General features: G+C 42.8%; 2 protein-coding genes across 2 annotated transcripts in view; both read left to right on the top strand.

The window, feature by feature from the left end:
* iqch (IQ motif containing H) overlaps positions 1-12,261 on the top strand; it is a 35,471-nt gene extending 23,210 nt beyond the window's left edge. Inside the window, 5 exon segments of the mRNA XM_034288160.1 lie at positions 6,078-6,248; positions 8,229-8,354; positions 10,615-10,676; positions 11,029-11,137; positions 11,973-12,261. Of these exon segments, the coding sequence (XP_034144051.1) occupies positions 6,078-6,248; positions 8,229-8,354; positions 10,615-10,676; positions 11,029-11,137; positions 11,973-12,080 (576 nt within the window). The 3' untranslated portion in view covers positions 12,081-12,261.
* Positions 12,262-12,755: 494 nt separating this feature from the next.
* c19h15orf61 (chromosome 19 C15orf61 homolog) lies at positions 12,756-13,955 on the top strand. The gene is made up of 2 exons (XM_010864053.3): positions 12,756-13,410; positions 13,811-13,955. Exons 1-2 carry the CDS (start codon positions 13,053-13,055, stop codon positions 13,933-13,935), a joined length of 483 nt encoding a protein of 160 aa, XP_010862355.1. The 5' UTR covers positions 12,756-13,052; the 3' UTR covers positions 13,936-13,955.
* Positions 13,956-19,013: the final 5,058 nt, after the last annotated feature.

Here is a 19,013-nt window from a genome sequence, read left to right as displayed (position 1 = left end):
GGTTAGATGGAGTCGTTACCCTGGACCAGCAGGTATCTGTCAGCTAGTTTTTCATTGCATTGTTTCATGGGTTTGTGTTTACTTTAGTTTATTGGTGTATATATTTATTTTTACATGTCACATGTGTGAAGGTATTTTCAATTCGTTCTGTTATAATAAAGGACGATAACAATCAGAGCCTCTAGTAGGATTTTCACATGCTGGTCAGAATGAGGCATCGATTTCCAAAGGCCGTGGTTAGTCCAGGCAGGAGGATACACATGGGCAGGCAGCCTTTACTGCCCCCCAGGGGCCAGGGCACATGGGCAGGCAGCCTTCACTGCCCCCCAGGGGCCAGGGCTACAGGCAGGATGACAGAGAAGCCACACACTGACATGCGTCTGTTACACAGAACGTTTAATAAACTGTCAGCTTTTATTGTGTCAATAAACTGATGCTACCATTTAAACACCTGCCCTTTGACCTTAGGGCAATCCCCAGACAAGCAGGGTGACGGGTCGGGATCAAGGCTATCTACAGTGGGGAGAACAAGTATTTGATACACTGCCGATGTTGCAGGTTTTCCTACTTACAAAGCATGTAGAGGTCTGTCATTTTTTATCATAGGTACTCTTCAACTGTGAGAGAAGGAATCTAAAACAAAAATCCAGAATCACATTGTATGATTTTTAAATAATTTATTTTGATTTTATTGCATGACATAAGTATTTGATCACCTACCAACCAGTAAGAATTCTGTCTCTCACAGACCTGTTAGTTTTTCTTTAAGAAGCCCTCCTGTTCTCCACTCATTACCTGTATTAACTGCACCTGTTTGAACTTGTTACCTGTATAAAAGACACTTGTCCACACACTCAATCAAACAGACTCCAACCTCTCCACAATGGCCAAGACCAGAGAGCTGTGTAAGGACATCAGGGATAAAATTGTAGACCTGCACAAGGCTGGGATGGGCTACAGGACAATAGGCAAGCGGCGTGGTGAGAAGGCAACAACTGTTGGAACAATTATTAGAAAATGGAAGAAGTTCTAGATTACGGTCAATCTCCCTCGTTCTGGGGCTCCATGCAAGATCTCACCTCGTGGGGCATCAATGATCATGAGGAAGGTGAGGGATCAGCCCAGAACTACACAGCAGGACCTGGTCAATGACCTAAAGAGAGCTGGGACCACAGTCTCAAAGAAAACTATTAGTAACACACTACGCCATCATGGATTAAAATCCTGCAGCGCACGCAAGGTCCCCCTGCTCAAGCCAGCGCATATCCAGGCTAGTCTGAAGTTTGCCAATGACCATCTGGATGATCCAGAGGAGGAATGGGAGAAGGTCATGTGGTCTGATGAGACAAAAATAGAGCTTTTTGGTCTAAACTCCACTCGCCGTGTTTGGAGGAAGAAGGAGGATGAGTACAACCCCAAGAACACCATCCCAACCATGAAGCATGGAGGTGGAAACATCATTCTTTGGGGATGCTTTTCTACAAAGGGGACAGGACGACTGCACCGTATTTAGGGGAGGATGGATGGGGCCATTTATCGCGAGATCTTGGCCAACAACCTCCTTCCCTCAGTAAGAGCATTGAAGATGGGTCGTGGCTGGGTCTTCCAGCATAACAACGACCCGAAACACACAGCCAGGGCAACTAAGGAGTGGCTCTGTCTAGGGAGAGGGAAGTCTGGGCATCTCTGCTTAGACTGCTGCCCCCGCGACCCGGCCCCGGATAAGCGGAAGAAAATGATGATGATGATGATGATGATGACGACTTCTACATGCTTTGTAAGTGGGAAAACCTGCAAAATCGGCAGGTTATCAAATACTAGGTCATTCTGGAGACATCGAATTGGTTTAAAGTGTAGGCAGGGTTTTGGTTGTGAGAACCGTACTCTGTATGTCTGTCCAATTTAAAAGGCAGACATTTTGTTTGGTCTGCACTCTGAGACACTGGACCTAATTCATGAAAACTTCTTAGAAAATATCTCAGATTCAAGCATGGGAAGAGATGTACAGTGAGGGGAAAAAAGTATTTGATCCCCTGCAGATTTTGTACGTTTTCCCACTGACAAAGAAATTGTATTTATTTGAACAGTGGTGACTATGGCCCTAGAAGCAAAAACCAGTGTGGACTGATGACCCTAGAAGCAGAAACCAGTGTGGACTGATGACCCTAGAAGCAGAAACCAGTGTGGACTGATGACCCTAGAAGCAGAAACCAGTGTGGACTGATGACCCTAGAAGCAGAAACCAGTGTGGACTGATGACCCTAGAAGCAGAAACCAGTGTGGACTGATGACCCTAGAAGCAGAAACCAGTGTGGACTGATGACCCTAGAAGCAGAAACCAGTGTGGACTGATGACCCTAGAAGCAGAAACCAGTGTGGACTGATGAACCTAGAAGCAGAAACCAGTGTGGACTGATGAACCTAGAAGCAGAAACCAGTGTGGACTGATGACCCTAGAAGCAGAAACCAGTGTGGACTGATGACCCTAGAAGCAGAAACCAGTGTGGACTGATGACCCTAGAAGCAGAAACCAGTGTGGACTGATGACCCTAGAAGCAGAGTACTACATGGCAGTTTTAACCATTGATCTGAGCTTGTGGCTTGATTGCCTCTGTATTGATGTGGACATCAGAGGGAGGATGTCTTCAACAGCCCACTGCTGTTCCTGTCCTCATTGGTTCACAGTAGTTCTGCCCTGAAATGCTGAAACAGTGCTGTTGCCAACACTAGTGTGTGTGCCTGTTTGTCAGTGATTTGTGTGTGTGTTAGTGTGTGTGCCTGTTTGTCAGTGATTTGTGTGTGTGTTAGTGTGTGTGCCTGTTTGTCAGTGATTTGTGTGTGTGTTAGTGTGTGTGCCTGTTTGTCAGTGATTTGTGTGTGTGTGTGTTAGTGTGTGTGCCTGTTTGTCAGTGATTTGTGTGTGTGTGTGTGTTAGTGTGTGTGTGTTAGTGTGTGTGCCTGTTTGTCAGTGATTTGTGTGTGTGTGTGTTAGTGTGTGTGTGCCTGTTTGTCAGTGATTTGTGTGTGTGTGGGGGGGGGGGGGGGTCGGTAGTGAAGCAGTCATTAGGTCAGGAGCTGTCAGGATGATTCATGTGTCTCTGTGAACAGAGGTCAGGGGCTGTCAGGGTGATTCATGTGTCTCTGTGAACAGAGGTCAGGAGCTGTTAGGGTGATTCATGTGTCTCTGTGAACAGAGGTCAGGAGCTGTCAGGGTGATTCATGTGTCTCTGTGAACAGAGGTCAGGAGCTGTTAGGGTGATTCATGTGTCTCTGTGAACAGAGGTCAGGAGCTGTCAGGGTGATTCATGTGTCTCTGTGAACAGAGGTCAGGAGCTGTCAGGGTGATTCATGTGTCTCTGTGAACAGAGGTCAGGAGCTGTCAGGGTGATTCAGGTGTCTCTGTGAACAGAGGTCAGGAGCTGTCAGGGTGATTCATGTGTCTCTGTGAACAGAGGTCAGGAGCTGTCAGGGTGATTCATGTGTCTCTGTGAACAGAGGTCAGGAGCTGTCAGGGTGATTCATGTGTCTCTGTGAACAGAGGTCAGGAGCTGTCAGGGTGATTCATGTGTCTCTGTGAACAGAGGTCAGGAGCTGTCAGGGTGATTCATGTGTCTCTGTGAACAGAGGTCAGGAGCTGTCAGGGTGATTCATGTGTCTCTGTGAACAGAGGTCAGGAGCTGTCAGGGCCTCGTCCTAAATCACACCCTTCTCCATACTGGAGTTCACTTCTGTTGAGCGGAGCCTAGAAGTGCCTTTCTTAGGGAATAGGATGGCATTTGGGGCTCAGCTCATGTTATTACAGGGAAATTAACCCTGTTTAAGCAGAAGGCCGAGACCAGACAAGACCCCTTAATATCTTTATAATGATGTTATTTACCAAGCAGACAGACATCCACGGTCCAGTCTGGAGTTTACCCGACACCCACATACACACGCACACAAACACACACACACACACACACACACACACACACACACACACACACATGTGAACACATGCACGGATGCAAAAACACACATGCATGCGAACACACACACACACAGACACGTGCCTGTGAACACACACATGCATGCGAACACACACATGCATGCGAACACACACACGCATGTGAACACACGCACGCATGCAGACACTCAGACATGCATGCGAACACACACATGCATGCGAACACACTCAGGAACACGAATGTGAACACACACACACACACATGCATGGGAACACACTCAGGAACACGCATGCGAACACACACACATGCATGCGAACACACACACACACACATGCATGCGAACACACACACACATGCATGCGAACACACTCAGGAACACGCATGCGAACACAAACACATGAATGCGAACACACACACACACACACACACACACACACACATGAATGCGAACACACACGCAGGAACATGCCAACACACAATCTGCACTGGGTGGCAGATGGCCTGATGGTTAGAGCCTCTGACCATTAACCAAAAGGTTACTGGAACAAATCCCCAAGACAGCAAAGGTGAAACATTTGTATTTCTGTTCTTAAGCAACTCTAATTGGTCCAATAAGTCACTCTGGGTACGATGGTCACAAAGGTGTGTGTCTGTTAAATTACTAAATTGTCAATGGAAACAATGTAATTTGTGTTGAGCAGAGGACATTAAGATTGTTCCTCTTTCCTCATGGTAAATAGTAAGGAATAAATGCTATTTATATGGCATGCTTAACCATTCTCATTTTACAATGCATCAATTTGCTTTGTGAATTAATGGTCTAATAATGATCCAGAATGTGCTGTTTCAGTTACCCAGAAGTGTACATTTTATTATAACTTACCTGCAAATGTCTATGTGGATGTGTGGCGTTTTGGGTTATAGACTCTGGCTAGTGGATGTGTGGAGTGTTGGGTTATAGACTCAGGCTAGTGGATGTGTGGAGTGTTGGGTTATAGACTCAGGCTAGTGGATGTGTGGAGTGTTGGGTTATAGACTCAGGCTAGTGGATGTGTGGAGTGTTGGATTATAGACTCAGGCTAGTGGATGTGTGGAGTGTTGGATTATAGACTCAGGCTAGTGGATGTGTGGAGTGTTGGGTTATACAATCAGGCTAGTGGATGTGTGGAGTGTTGGATTATAGACTCAGGCTAGTGGATGTGTGGAGTGTTGGGTTATAGACTCAGGCTAGTGGATGTGTGGAGTGTTGGATTATAGACTCAGGCTAGTGGATGTGTGGAGTGTTGGATTATAGACTCAGGCTAGTGGATGTGTGGCGTTTTGGGTTATAGACTCAGGCTAGTGGATGTGTGGAGTGTTGGGTTATACAATCAGGCTAGTGGATGTGTGGAGTGTTGGATTATAGACTCAGGCTAGTGGATGTGTGGAGTGTTGGATTATAGACTCAGGCTAGTGGATGTGTGGAGTGTTGGATTATAGACTCAGGCTAGTGGATGTGTGGAGTGTTGGATTATAGACTCAGGCTAGTGGATGTGTGGCGTTTTGGGTTATAGACTCAGGCTAGTGGATGTGTGGTGTTTTGGATTATAGACTCAGGCTAGTGGATGTGTGGAGTGTTGGGTTATAGACTCAGGCTAGTGGATGTGTGGTGTTTTGGATTATAGACTCAGGCTAGTGGATGTGTGGCGTTTTGGGTTATAGACTCAGTCTAATGGATGTGTGGAGTGTTGGGTTATAGACTCAGGCTAGTGGATGTGTGGAGTGTTGGGTTATACAATCAGGCTAGTGGATGTGTGGAGTGTTGGGTTATAGACTCAGGCTAGTGGATGTGTGGTGTTTTGGATTATAGACTCAGGCTAGTGGATGTGTGGCGTTTTGGGTTATAGACTCAGTCTAATGGATGTGTGGAGTGTTGGGTTATAGACTCAGGCTAGTGGATGTGTGGAGTGTGTAATTCTTGGTGCCTGAACTGAAAAAAGAAAGTCACACACTCATCTTTTTTTGCTGTAGATTTGACAAAACTGGGACCATTTTGTTATACAGTTTATCATTTGGTAGTAAAGCTCAGCTCTAGTGTCTTTTCTGGTCTAGGCTGTGGATTGTAACGTGTGTGTCTGTGTAACTCTTTAGTTGTGGGCCATAGACCTTGATCTGGGCTACAGTAACCAGCTAGCCCTGACCCAGCTGATGCTTGGGACGACAGGGGGAAGCCTGGACTGCAGGACTAGTCGTCTGGAGGTCCCCCTGACCAGCAGAGAGGCCAAGCCCTGCCCCCACCCCAAAGGAGCCAAGGAGGCTGATGTATGTAGGCTTTCCTTTCCTTTTATGTCTGTGCTTTCTTAAAACCTATAAAATGTTTTAGACTCCTATTTCCTTGTTTTCCTAAACCTATTATAGAATATGCTTTACACTCCAGTTTCTGAACACCTTCAGCCAGCATTTCCCAAACTCCTAAATACTTATTCAGATTATCACTTGATTGACTCAACATTTTGAGTGTACAGCAGGAACCAGGTGGGTCCCCAGGACCAGGTTTGGGAAACGCTGTGTCATCCATGACTCCAGTGTGATGCCAAACATCAGAGGGCAGTAGAGTTAGTAATGAGCCTTAATGGCTTGGATCTAAACAAGAAGAGGGCATTAGAGCAAAATGTACTGTATATTAGTGTATATATCAGAGAACATTATATATTTAAACACGAAGGCCCGGGGGGGCTATATAACACAGCTAACCTGCTTTTCTCAGGCACTTAGCCATGGTATATCGGTCATATACCACACACCCCTGATGTATGATATTGCCATAGTAATATAGTACACCAGTTGCCATGGTAATTAGAAAAGTAAACAGATGGTTTTGTCTCAACTGTGATACATGGTAGCATTCAGGGCTCAAACCACCTGAGTTTTCTACATTATCATGTTGTGGTATCATGAGGTCTGCCCACATCCATGGGTGCCGACAGACACTGTTTATTTCTATGAGTTAACTACAACTACAGATTGTAATTATGCCTCCCTGCTCTGGTCTGATCCCAACTGGTGCTTGGCTGCTCAATTAAGCCATTAGCATTTTGACTGATGAGGCTCAATAATGACACGTTAATAATGCAGGGATAGTTTTCATTATGCATGCTGTGTGTGTGTGTGTGTGTGTGTGTGAACAGGGCTCCTTGTGAGATCAGCTTGACGTGTCTCAGCCAGTCTTCTAAACTAGGCTGTTTATTAGAGAAGGCACACTGGAGTTTACGCTTGTTAACCCACGCTTGCGTTACTTTATCAAACATCCATTTAAATGAAGTGTGTGTGTGTGTGCGGCTCACTGCGGCAGCCACACATCATGTCTCCACGGTGTGCTAATGGCTTTTGAACTGTCCCGTCATTAGAGGCCAGTGTGTACTACCCAGTGCTGGCCTGACATCTGTTTGCTGTTGTCTTGAGGAGACGGGCTCTGACAGGTGGATGCACATAGCCATCACCACCAGTTAGGATCTCCAGCCTGGATGGCGTTCTGCTGGCTGCTGCCTTTCTTCTCTTCTTTCTGCTCTGTCTCTTCTTTCTCTTGATCTTCCTCACTCTATAGCACTCTGTCCCCCTCCCCTTTCGGCATCTTCTTCCTCTCCTAGCGGTCCCTCAGCCTGTATCACTGATGATGATGTGATACTTCATACTGTGGTATTACTAGTGCTAATGGTATGGTAGTGGCAACAGTGGTAATGTCAATACCTCTAATAATGACCTGGTAGATATTCTATTATTAGTGTTAATGGTACTGTCTATACCTCTACTGATAGGATGGTATATATTCTATTATTGGTGTTAATGGTACTGTCTATACCTCCACTGATAGGATGGTATTTATGCTATTATTGGTGTTAATGGTACTGTCTATACCTCCACTGATAGGATGGTATATATACTATTATTGGTGTTAATGGTACTGTCTATACCTCCACTGATAGGATGGTATTTATACTATTATTAGTGTTAATGGTACTGTCTATACCTCCACTGATAGGATGGTATTTATACTATTATTGGTGTTAATGGTACTGTCTATACCTCCACTGATAGGATGGTATTTATACTATTATTAGTGTTAATGGTACTGTCTATACCTCCACTGATAGGATGGTATTTATACTATTATTGGTGTTAGTGGTACTGTCTATACCTCCACTGATAGGATGCTATATATACTATTATTAGTGTTAATGGTACTGTCTATACCTCTACTGATAGGAAGGTATATATACTATTATTAGTTCTGTCTCTTCCCAGCTCCCAACAGTAGCCAGTCGCTATGCTGTCCTGGGGAACCGACTGCTCCACACCAACCTGTCCATGGTCCACTACAGTGTTTTCTTCCAGATGTGCAAAGCTCAGGGCATCGGCTTTGACATCAAGGTAAGGTGTCATTGTCTCACTGTGGTGTTTGGTATAACACAGTGTACAAGGCTTGTTAGCAAACCAGCTCAATCGCTGAAGTTATTAGGTGGGAGGGAGTTCAGAAGACTGCCAGCTGGAATCGTCAGGTATCGTTTTGATCTGCAACACATCCAGGAGGACTTTGGACAGGGACAGCAACGAGCCTTTCTAGCCTGGTACTCCGGAAGCCCAAGACCTCATGTCCTCCTGAGTTTAAAACAGGACAGGTTTAGAGAATGTATTCCTTAGATCTACAAGGAATTACAGTGGAGAAGGAGAACTGACTCTACTCCCCCAGCCCAATAGTATAGCAACTTCTTGTCAGCGGTAGTCTTGTTTTATTAGCTTTTAAGTATAACCCTGTTTCCAAAAATGTTGGCAATGCTGACGCTGTGTAAAATGCAAATAAAAACAGAATGCAATGATGTGCAAATCATTTATCCCTGTATTTAATTAAAAATAGTAAATAGACAACATACCTAATGTGAATCTGAGAAATGTTATTGTTTTTTGAAAAATGCATGTCCTTTTGAATTTCATGCCAGTAATACGTTTCAAAGAATTTGACCACTGTGTTGCATCACCTCTTCTTTTAACAACACTCTGTAAACGTTTGGGAACTGAGGAGACCAATTGATGTAGTTTTACAAATGAAATGTTTTCCCATTCTTGCTTGATAGGATTTCGGCTGCTCAACAGTTCAGGGTCTCCTTGCTTGTATTTTTTGTGTCATAAAGCACCAAATGTTTTCAGTGGGTGACAGATCTGGACTGCAGGCAGGCCAGTTTAACACCCAGACTCTTACTATCAGAATCAGCTTTAATCGCCAGGTATGTGTACATTAACGAGGAATTTTACTCTGGGTTATACAGGCTCACTATGTGCTTACTCATTCATTTCTTTTTATTAAAGAACACTCAGCAAAAGTCACCGACTGCAGTATACAGTAGACATTAATACACACTGTAAACCAAAACAACAACATATTAAGACAGATGAGACAGTATACAGTAAACATAAATACAAACTATAAACCATGATTGTGCCATTCTGTTATAACCTACAGTTGAATATGAATCTCATAAGAAAGATGTGTTTTGCCAGCTCACTCATGTTTTCTTTACAAGTGGTACATATATTACCAATTTCCCATTTGCACTAATGCACCCCCATACATCACGGATGCTGGCTTTTGAACATTGTGCTGATGAGAAGCCGGACGGTCCCTTTCTTCTTTAGTCCCGAGGACACGGAGTCCATGATTTAGAATTTTCATTTGTCAGACCACAGGACAGTTTTCCACTCTGCCTCGGTCTGTGGTGGTTTTAACTTGCATTTGTGGATGCAGCGACGTAGTGTGTTCACAGACACTGGTTTTCTCAAGTGTTCCTGAGCCCATGCAGTGATTTCCGCTACAGATTCTCAAAATCTTTTAATGATATTATGTACCGTAAATGATGAGATCCCCAAACTCTTTGCAATTTTACATTTTGAAATTGTATTCTTAAACTGTTGCACTATTTGCCCACGCAGTCTTTCACAGTGATGAACCCATCCTCATCTTCACTTCGGACTCATCCTCTCTGAAATGATATTTTAACACCCCATCATGTTACTGACCTGTTGCCAATTGACCTAATTAGTTGTGAGATGTTCCACCAGATTTAGTTTTTTGCATTAAACAACTTTTCTAGTCTTTAGTTGCATCTGTCCCACTTTTTTTTTTTTAAGTGTTGCTGGCATTAAATTCAAAATGGGCATATATTTTTCAAGAAACAAAATGTCTCAGTTTTAATATTTGATATGTCGCCTTTGTACTGCTTTCTATTGAATATAGGGTTTGAATGATTTACATATCATTGCATTCAGTTTTTATTAACATTTTACACAGCGTCCCAACTTTTTGGGAAACGGTTGTATATTAAACAATTAAAATGATCTCAATTTGGACATTGCAGAAAACATATATTGTTTAGTACTTATTTTCATATATATTTCATGTATTTAAATGCTACTAAAAGTCTAATAAATAAGAAATTCTGTTTTTCAATTAAAGATATTTTTGTTATTTATTTTTGTGTGGAAGCTGTATCACAAGCCAGCAAAAATATAGTGATTTCTCAGTGGCACCTGTCATTTAATGACAGTAATTAGTAAATGAATGTATGTGTGTGCAGATTTACATAAGAATTTATATTAATAAATATTGTACCACCATCGTGTGTGACTCTGCATGCAGGAAAAGCAAGGCACCGTGTTTGCTCTCCATGACAGCTTTGAGAGACACAGTCTGGGGATGGTGTGAGTATTTCCTGTGCACAAACACTCTAGTTTCTTGCTATCTTCCAAGTAATTATTGGCCTCTGGCTTTACACATCCACACCCTGAACCCTGGGCAGGACTGTCTTTACACATCCACACCCTGAACCCTGGGCAGGACTGTCTTTACACATCCACACCCTGAACCCTGGGCAGGACTGTCTTTACACATCCACACCCTGAACCCTGGGCAGGACTGTCTTTACACATCCACACCCTGAACCCTGGGCAGGACTGTCTTTACACATCCACACCCTGAACCCTGGGCAGGACTGTCTTTACACATCCACACCCTGAACCCTGTGTTTTTCTCTCCTATGTGTGTCATTAACAGAACCATCTGTGAGGATCTTCAGGGAGCCCTGATGGCCTATGTCCGCAACCTCTCAGTCATCCATCAGGAGATATCAACCCCCAACATGCAGGGAGAGACTAACTTTAAGGTAATATATATCAGCCTTAACATGTAGAGAGAGACTAACTTTAACTTTAAGGTGATATTTATCAGCCTTAACATGCAGGGAGAGTCCAACTTTAACTTTAAGGTAATATATATCAGCCTTAACATGCAGGGAGAGTCCAACTTTAACTTTAAGGTAATATATATCAGCCTTAACATGCAGGGAGAGTCTAACTTTAACTTTAAGGTAATATATATCAGCCTTAACATGCAGGGAGAGTCCAACTTTAACTTTAAGGTAATATATATCAGCCTTAACATGCAGGAGAGTTCTAACTTTAACTTTAAGGTAATATATATCAGCCTTAACATGCAGGGAGAGTCCAACTTTAACTTTAAGGTAATATATATCAGCCTTAACATGCAGGGAGAGTCTAACTTTAACTTTAAGGTAATATATATCAGCCTTAACATGCAGGGAGAGTCTAACTTTAACTTTAAGGTAATATACATCAGCCTTAACATGCAGGGAGAGTCTAACTTTAACTTTAAGGTAATATATATCAGCCTTAACATGCAGGGAGAGTCTAACTTTAACTTTAAGGTAATACATATCAGCACCCAACACTTAGGGAGAGTCTAACTATAAGATACTGTTAATGAGTAACCACACTCTTCTGGATTGTGAGAGAGCACTTCATGTAATTGTTATTAAATATAATGACTTTACCAGTGAGATTCTGCTCGCTTCTGTGATATCAGTTTCCCTCACAAATAGAGTTAAAGCCCAGAAGCTACTGAATGTGATCTGTCCAACAGTGATGAACTGTGTGTTTGTTAGTGAATTTAAATCCTGTTAAACCCCATATGACCTGCAGGACCTAATCAGGGAAATAGAGGGTGTGTTGGGGTTGACAGTCCAGAACAAGGCCCAGCCAACCACGGAAGAGGACAAGATGGCAGTGTCGCTGCCCGGACTAAATTAGATCACTGACACAACTATGGATGGAATTGCCTCATCACCACTATGGCACCTCACACATCTTCCATCTACACGACCAAGTGACTTTATGAAAGGAGTGCCGTCATTTGGATCAAATGAATGTCAATTATGCCAGTTGATTTCAAGCCCTCTATGTAATTCATAAAGTTTATCAAACCTTCTAATGGTAAATCATGATTTTGTCCCAGTACATTTTGGAAAGTTTGTGTGTGATTATTTTCACGCTACTGTATGACAGATGTAGAGAAACTAAAGTTATGCAGACCATCCCGAAAATATATGTAAACGATATACCAAATATATACAGCTCCGGAAAAAATTAAGAGACCACTGCACCTTTTTTCTTCAATTTGCAGTGGTCTCTTCTGTTTCTCACTCAAAACCTTTTCAACTTTTTTTGGAAAGATAAGAAAAAGGTGCAAGTGGTCTCTTGTTTTTTTCCAGAGCAGTATATGTTACCAAAGCCAAAGATAAGTGTATCCATACTTTCCACTGAATATATATAATACACATGTCAATTTAATTTAGCGAGTAATATATAAAGAACTGACGAAAACCAAGTTACTATGAGAAAATGTACTGTAGATTTAATCCTCGGCTAGGATCCTAGCTAGGAACAGAAATTCTATGTGCTGTTTTTCTGGTCGGATGAGAAAACATTACCGGGCAGTTACAGGTCAGGGGGAGTTGAATAACGTTGACGTTTTGACAGAACAGACCTTCGACGAAATGTTACCAATTATGAGTTACAGGACTTCTATTATCGTTTGTTGAAGTTGTTTCGTTCTGAAAGTTGTGCGTTATAAAGCTAACTCGTTGCGTAACTCATAACGCGTGACATTACTGAATAATATGTAAAAGGTTTTCGGCTTTGAAGACCGTCCTGTTTCACCCATTCCCTAACGTACCGTGTTATCTTAGGGCATGAATTCAATTCTGCTTGAAAAAATAAGATATGATCCATAGCACAAGAGAAGTACTCCGGCGGATACACGACATCTTTCTCAAGCTTGCCCTGTTTCCAAGCGCATTAGGAAGGAAACGGGGACCTCGTCCCGCAGCCTCCGAAGTGTTGACATGTCACCTGTCTCAGCGGAACTTTCCGCCCTGGACATCTTTCTGTGTCCGCTACAGCGCCGTCACCAACGACCAATTCGGACGGTCGAACTTCAATTGGGTGGTACAGGGCGCCAACTATCAAATACTGAGGACCGGATGCTTCCCTTTCATTAAGTACCACTGCTCCAAATCACCCCCAGGAAACCTGGACCTCGAAGACAAGTTTTTCAGTGCGCTGAAAGTCATCAACTTAGGTTAGTGTGAAAGAGACAAGGTCAGGGGAGGCTAGTATCTTAAGCTGGCCTTCTCGGATGTTTAATATGTATCTGTTACTGTGGTTGGGAACCCCTGGCTTATTAGGCAGGTCGGTAACTGATGGTAACTGGCATCCCTCAGAATACTGTAAATACTTGCACATTGTCTTTGTATCTCATGAAGACTGTTATAGGCCAAAGTGTTGCATTTTAACTTTGGGGTGATAAAATATTTACTATTTTTAATGGTGAGCAAGTGTTTGGCCTTTTCCGTGTCATGACAGTTACCTAAATGTCATATTCCTAACAATTTGTTCCAGAATTTCTCACAAAACATGCAAATGCCTAAGTGCAGAATATGACCCGGTTGTTGGCCTCTGTTGTATGTCCTCTCTGGCAGGTATCCCGTGTTTGGCCTACGGTGTGGGCTGTTTGATGGTGATCACCGCTACTGAGACTGTCCAAACTAGTGCCGGCCCGGTCACTGTTTACTTTGCTTTCAAAGAAAAAGACACACAATATTAAAGCTCAATTTCTGTACAGTTTTTATACTTATACTTGGTATATTATATTTATGAGTGTTTGTATCATGCTTCAGACAGAGATTTCTGAATTCTACTGTTTGGACTGATATCATTCAGGTGACGACAAGCAGATTCTGGTGCGATTTCACTTTTGTGGACTGCGGACTGATAGAAAACCCAGGTTGGTTGTCAGCAATATTGGGCAATGGACAGCTGTCTTCTCTGTGAAGCTGAGGGTGTTGCTAGGTGCTCACGCAACAGATTCTTCTGGATCATACAAATGTGTGAAAACAAAATAAATGCTTTTGGTCTTAATTATTAAAGTAATAGTTGGGTGTACAGTACCAGTGAAAAGTTTGAACACACCTACTCATTCAAGGGTAATTGTTTAGTTTTACCATTTTCCCAATTGTAAAATTATAGCGAACACATAAGAACTATGACGTAATGGATATGAAATCTTGTTAGCCACCAAAAAGTGTTACGCTGACCAAAGTACACTTTATATTGTCGATTCGTCCTAAGTGGCCACTCTTTGCCTTGATGACAGCTTTGCCACACTACCAACTTGGGTCTCTTTCCGTCGTGGCTGTTCAGAACCCTCAAATTGGCCAGCACAGTAACCCTGGTCAGCCTGCAGTTTGTAGAGGCCTGTCTGGGCTGCTCTAATAAGTAGCTCTAAATGTACTGAAAATGAAGCAGCATTACTACACCGAGACCTTGTGCTGTGCTCTGTGCTAAGGCAGCTGCTTTGAGCCCCAGGTCTCTAATCTAATTTAATCCCATGACTAAATTACCCCACATTTCAGTGCCGAATTAAATGCTTGTTTTTGGCAACTTAATTGCATTGTTGGCTGTTTAATAATGTGCACCAAGGTAATAAAATCAAAGTATTAACGTTTTTTCGGTAAGTAAAATAGTATTTTTGCTGGATCATTTTAAATAGTTCTGTTACTGTGAAGCCATGGAAATGATAATTAACTGGTAATTGCCGGTAATTAGCTTTTCTGGGCTACTTTTCCTTTTTACATATAACCCAGTTCTGGTTTAAATTGAGAATCTTCAGCTTGTGTATAGAACTATTACGGGGGGCCTGTTTTTTTTTGGTGGGCAAATTAAATGCCGTTTAAAAAACCGAACCATTTATCAGCCGTTTGTGTCGTGTACGTGCTCCCTTCAGTTCCAACTCTATGAAGAATCCCATGAATTCCCCTCTGACAGGGAGTGTATGGGCCCGGCTGTTTGTGTGACTGACCCCCACCTGCAGGCACCCCTGCTGTCACTCGTCCTAGAGCAGGACTCCCAAATGACACCCTGTTCCCTAGCACTACCTCTGACCAGAGTGGTCACCGATGAGGCTGCTCTGCAGTCACACTGATGGCTTCATACAGGGACACACATACAGCCCTGCATTTCTGTTTTCCCCCATGTAACGGGCATGTTTCTGAGAGAGATTGTACTAAACGTCAGTCTTTCAGTCATAGAGATACTTATTCATGTTTAAAACAATTTACTAAAACATCTAATTGACACAGGTTTGTTGAGAGTATAGCCTTCTTCATGAATGGAAACCTGTCTCAGGTGCTCCCCTGTATTATAACTAGTCAGTGAGTTTTTGCTTTAGGTGTTATTAATCTTATGTTTTGTCTTTTTGGATTATATGACAAAACCTAAATGCCTGACCTTAAACGTAAGTTAGCAGGCCTAGTGCTTCAACTTTGTTTTTAAAATAATTATCAGTCCTCGGACCACTGAGTCCAGAATGACATTGAAGTCATTTAGCTGTTACCCTTATCCAGAGTGAACTTACCGTTGAACACCTTTCTGCTCCCGGGGAATCGAACCCACAACCTCTGGCATTGCAGGCGCCATGCTCTACCGATCTTCATGGGAATCACACTGCCTTCCATGGAGTGCACTAATTTATACCCATCTGTGGTTTTGGGATTCCCAGTGTGGACCTCTTCCTCTTAGCGCTGCTGGGTGTAGAAGTGCTTTCTATTAAAGGGGTGAAACTATTAAAGGGGTTCACCCCAGAGGTCCAGCACTCATTGCCAAAACACATTAACAAGTGGCAGGATCATTATTTTTATATCCCTTCATTCCTCTCGTTTTTTTTCTTTTCCCCCCGGATCGTTTTTTTTCGGATAAGGCCAACCGAGGGACTGTGACCGCCCGCTGTGCCAATCAGGGTTGCCACAGAATACAGACAGTGGGTGGTGGAGGGCCTGTCAATCATTGCTCGACGTGGTAGGCTAACGTAGCAGCGCTGAAAGAAACGCCCTGAGTGGAGTTCCAACAGTAAGAATCGGGGGAAACGAAAGCTTGGTTGAACATGACTGTGTTCCTGAAAAACATATGAGGGCATATGTCCTGGTACCACATAGAGTATGGAGTTTTGTTATCTTTGGCTGTTTACCAGAATAAATTGAAGTTACAGTTAAATAATAAATATGGGCTTAAAGTGCAGTCTCTCAGCTTTAATTATGACAGTATTCACACCCAAATTGGAGGAAGGGTTTAGGAATTACTGCTCTTTAATATGTAGTCCACACTTTTTCAAGGGACCAAAAATAATTTGGACAATTAATCAAAAGCTGTTTCATGGACAGGTGTATTTGGAAGCTGTTGCTGTGAACCCACAACACTGCGGTCAAAGGAGCTCTCAATGCAGTGAAAACAGGCCATCCCTTAGGCTGCAAAAAAAAGTCCATCAGAAAGATAGCAGGAACATTGGGAGTGGCCAAATCAACCGTTTTGAAACATTCTCAGAATAAAAGAATGCACTGGTGAGCTCTGCAACAAAAATGATTAGACTTCGCCAAAAAACATCTAAAAAGCCAGCCCCAGATCTGGAACAGCATTCTTTGGACAGATGAAACTAAAATCAACCTGTACCAGAATGATGCAAAGAAAAAAGTATGGAGAAGGCTTTGGAACGGCTCATGGCTCGGCTGTTTCATTTCAAATCCGTTGTGGTGGCGTTGCTGTGCCAAAATTATGAAAATGCAGTCAGTGTCACAAATATTTCCCAGACCTTACTGTATCTGCTTGCCGTTTTATTATATTACTTTATCTACTCTTTTTGGGAAGAGCTGCCTGCTGCCAACAGTGGATATTTATGGAGGTGAATGGCTCCAGCTGTTTATCATATCATTTTTAACTGTGGTATCAGTTGGTTAGTGAACTCACAGTTTAATCATAACAGCTGGTCATGTCACTTTAAAAATCTCCAAATGTGTTTCATGTTAAAGGGAAATATTCTTGAGGACCCCTCATCAGTATTCTTTGTTTGGATAATGACATTTCCTCAACTCTTTTTGTCTTAGTAGATTACCCTCTAGGCCTAATGTGTTTCCCCTGTAATTCACATGCAATTTAGTTATTGTTTTGTTTTCCCCTTTTGTTGTTCATGTCTTCCTCCGTACTTACTGTTTACTGTGTTGACATAAAAATTCAGTCCTAAATAGCACCCTATTCATTTAGTGCACTACATTTTACCAGAGCCCATGGGCAAATGGAGTGCCAAATGCTGAAGTGTAATTTGTTTTAACCTTTTTTTTTTTTTTTTTTTTTTTTTTTACTGAAACTTAGTGTGAGAGTTTAATGAAGTATCAATTTCTATTATATATTATGCAGTATTTAAAGTTTCGACTCATTTAAAAAGCAGACGCCCCCCAAGATTCCCCACTGGTTCGTCTTTTACCCCCCACTATCCACACACACGCTCTCTCTCTCTTTCCCTCCTCTAGCCACAGGCTGAATGTAAATCGGTTTTTCCGAAGTCAAAAGGAAAACATTACAATGTATTCATTTATTCATGTGTTTTATTTTCTTTTCTATGGGTTCTGACACCCTAGAGGTCCCCTGGCCCATGAGACTCCTACTGACCCATGAGACCCCTAGAGGTCCTCTGGCCCATGAGACTCCTACTGACCCATGAGACTCCTAGAGGTCCCCTGGACCATGAGACTCCTAAAGACCCATGAGACTCTTACTGATCCATGAGACACCTAGAGGTCCCCTGACCCATGAGACTCCTACTGACCCATGAGGGGACCTCTAGGAGTCTCATGGGTCAGTAGGAGTCTCATGGGTCTTTAGGAGTCTCATGGTCCAGGGGACCTCTAGGGTGTCAGACGTGTTTTTCTGTATTTCTTTGTTGTTATTCTGTCTCTCACTGTTAAATAAACCTGCCATTAAAATGATAGACTGATCATTTCTTTGTCAGTGGGCAAACATACGAAATCAGCAGGGGGATCAAATACTTTTTTCCCTCAATGTATATAGTTCATACATGGGTCTGCCCCTGTGAGTAGATGTCCTTCATGGGATAGTATAGTCTGCTTCATCACAACAAAAAGGTCACTGCTGATGAAGTAGGCCTCCTTACTTAACCAAGATGTCATCCTTAATTCCTGTTCATTTAGTACAACAACTTAACAATACTCTCATCTGGATAACAGAAATACCCCCATCCTGACCAAAACAAACCCTGTAGTACTGGTGGAACAGGTTGGAGAAAAAATGTCTTATTGGAAGTGATTCTAATCTAGCGTACTTCATTCTGGTATTATATTTCCCTCTGTGATCAGCATCTTTTTGCAGACAGCAAACACACGGCTATAAACACACACACACCAACCCATCTACACACACAAACAGAGAGACAAGAACACACAGATATAAACTCACACACACACCAACCTACCTACACACACAAAGAGACAGACAAGAACAAACAGATATAAACACGCACACACACCAACCCACCTACACACACAAAGAGAGAGACAAGAACAAACAGATATAAACACACACACACACCAACCCACCTACACACACAAAGAGAGAGACAAGAACAAACAGATATAAACACACACACCAACCCACCTACACACACAAACAGAGAGACAAGAACACACAGACATAAACTCACACACACCAACCCACCTACACACACAAAGAGACAGACACGAACACACCCACCCACCCCCACACACACACTCCCACAGGCCTCCCACTAAGAGCAGAAACCATTACAGGAGGCTGCAGATCATTGGCTCAGAGATTGGAGAT

The sequence above is a fragment of the Esox lucius genome, chromosome 19, assembly GCF_011004845.1.
Source record: "Esox lucius isolate fEsoLuc1 chromosome 19, fEsoLuc1.pri, whole genome shotgun sequence".
In the NCBI taxonomy this organism is placed as follows: Eukaryota; Metazoa; Chordata; class Actinopteri; order Esociformes; family Esocidae; genus Esox; species Esox lucius.
This window is presented reverse-complemented; position numbering and strand designations above follow the sequence as displayed.

Excerpts from the sequence above, each read along its gene's own strand:
- c19h15orf61 (XM_010864053.3), top strand. The coding sequence starts at position 13,053 with ATGATCCATAGCACAAGAGAAGTACTCCGGCGGATACACGACATCTTT. Across the intron at positions 13,411-13,810 it reads GCTGAAAGTCATCAACTTAG|GTATCCCGTGTTTGGCCTAC; the intron begins GTTAGTGTGAAA and ends CCTCTCTGGCAG.